The sequence below is a fragment of the Camelina sativa genome, chromosome 18 (genome assembly GCF_000633955.1).
Source record: "Camelina sativa cultivar DH55 chromosome 18, Cs, whole genome shotgun sequence".
Lineage (NCBI taxonomy): Eukaryota > Viridiplantae > Streptophyta > Magnoliopsida > Brassicales > Brassicaceae > Camelina > Camelina sativa.
In genome coordinates, this window is record NC_025702.1 from 16950708 (window position 1) to 16952403 (window position 1696).

The window sequence follows — 1696 nt, forward strand, 5'->3', positions numbered from 1 at the left end:
AAATCCAAAGAGTTGGTGTAGGGCATTCCACAAGGTTGGTAATTACTGCGAAGATGTCGACAATAACTCGACAGAGTCTTTTAACAGCTCCATCAACAAGGCAAGAGAGAAGCCTTTTGTTGCCATGTTAGAGACAATAAGACGACTGGACATGGTGCGAATTGCAAAGAGGTCTGCCATATCTAATTCTCACACAGGTAAAATTCATCTTATCCTTATGTATTATTTGTTGTGTTTATAGATTCTCATGTTTTTCGCAAATGTTTGCAGGGATCTGTACTCCATATGTTGTTAAGTTTCTTGCGGTTGAGCACAAAGGAGCATCTACGGCTAAGGTATCAACAAGCACAAATGGGACCTTCGAAGTCAAAGTCAGTGGAGACACTCACCGTGTTTGTCTAAAGAAGATGACTTGTACGTGTCAGAAGTGGCAAATATGTGGCATCCCATGTGAGCATGCATATGGTCTCATCATTGATAAGAAGCTAACGGCTGAGAACTACGTCTGCCAGTGGTTCCGAACAGCTATATGGAGGAGAAACTATGAAGAAGGCCTAACTCCACAAAGAAGTGCAAAGTTTTGGCCTTGTACAAATGGGAATAAGGTGTATGCAGAACCACCTGAGGAAAAACAGACCAAGGCTGACAAGAAAAGGAAGAAGGGTGTCAATGAGTCACCTACTAAGAAGCAACCAAAACAGAAAAAAAAGAATAATGCATTGTGGCATTTGTGGGGAAGCTAACCATAACTCTAGATTCCATAAGTCTGAATTTGCTCAGGTATGATATATTGCTTTGATGTTTTCAGTTTCTAACTTTTCTTTTGGTTACTAACTCTAATGCCATGTTTTTTCAGCCTTCTCGACAGCCTACTCAACCTGAACCAAGTCAAGGATCACTCACTCAAGCTTGATCAAGAACCTACTTATTACTAGGGTGCTAATTTTGTGGTTGCCTAGATACATATTTTCGACCACATGAACTCTTTTCTTCCCCTAGGTCGCTTAGTGTCTTTTGTCTCCAATGGTGAATTTTGTGGTTGCTCATGTTGTATTTTCGACCACATATACTCTTGCCTTTCCTAACTCTTTTGTATGATCTATTTTGTTTCAAATGATGATCGTTTATGACATTTAATTTCATCTCTTTTGATGATCGTTTGTAACACAACAAATGTAGCTTCATCTTTGACACAAAAGGTTTCATTGTCTTAAATGATTGACAAACAAACAAACATGACCATACACCATTTGTTCAACCAACTACTTTGCTTAGTACAATCATGACCATACAGACTAACAATACAACACTCATCATCTTCTTATTCCATGATTTGGCTTGACCTAAACCATCTTCAACCTTCTCCAAGACCTCATTCTCCATCTTCTCATAAACCAAAGTATCAAACTCCAACCTCTCTGTCCTAAGCTCTTTCAATTGTTGCTCAAGTCCAGCATTCTTCATAGCCAATGCATCTACCTCATTCAGCAAAGCTTCATCGACCCACTTGAACACATGTTCATCGTTCCGAAGCTACCATTACCCAATTATTAGAACCACCCAAAATCATGAGACAAGAGGATAAAAGCATAAATTTTACCTTATTTGTTGCAGCAAAACTACAACGGTAGTATCTCCGGTAAGGATTCGGATCAGATTTCGAGATCAAAGCTACAACAGCTTCCCCGCACCAACA

The 1696-nt window shown here is 39.4% G+C and overlaps 2 protein-coding genes across 2 annotated transcripts in view; one reads left to right on the plus strand and one right to left on the minus strand.

Moving 5' to 3' along the window:
* The window catches only part of LOC104763603, an 899-nt gene extending 604 nt beyond the window's left edge, over positions 1–295 (plus strand). The window contains exons 3-4 of the mRNA XM_010486957.1: positions 54–171; positions 271–295. Coding sequence (XP_010485259.1) covers positions 54–171; positions 271–295 — 143 coding nt within the window. The remainder of the gene's footprint in view (positions 1–53; positions 172–270) is intronic.
* The window catches only part of LOC104763604 (uncharacterized protein At4g04775-like), a 1660-nt gene continuing 1218 nt past the window's right edge, over positions 1255–1696 (minus strand). The window contains exons 2-3 of the mRNA XM_010486959.1: positions 1601–1680; positions 1255–1533 (exon numbers count right to left, since the gene is read on the minus strand). Of these exons, the coding sequence (XP_010485261.1) occupies positions 1255–1533; positions 1601–1680 (359 nt within the window). The remainder of the gene's footprint in view (positions 1534–1600; positions 1681–1696) is intronic.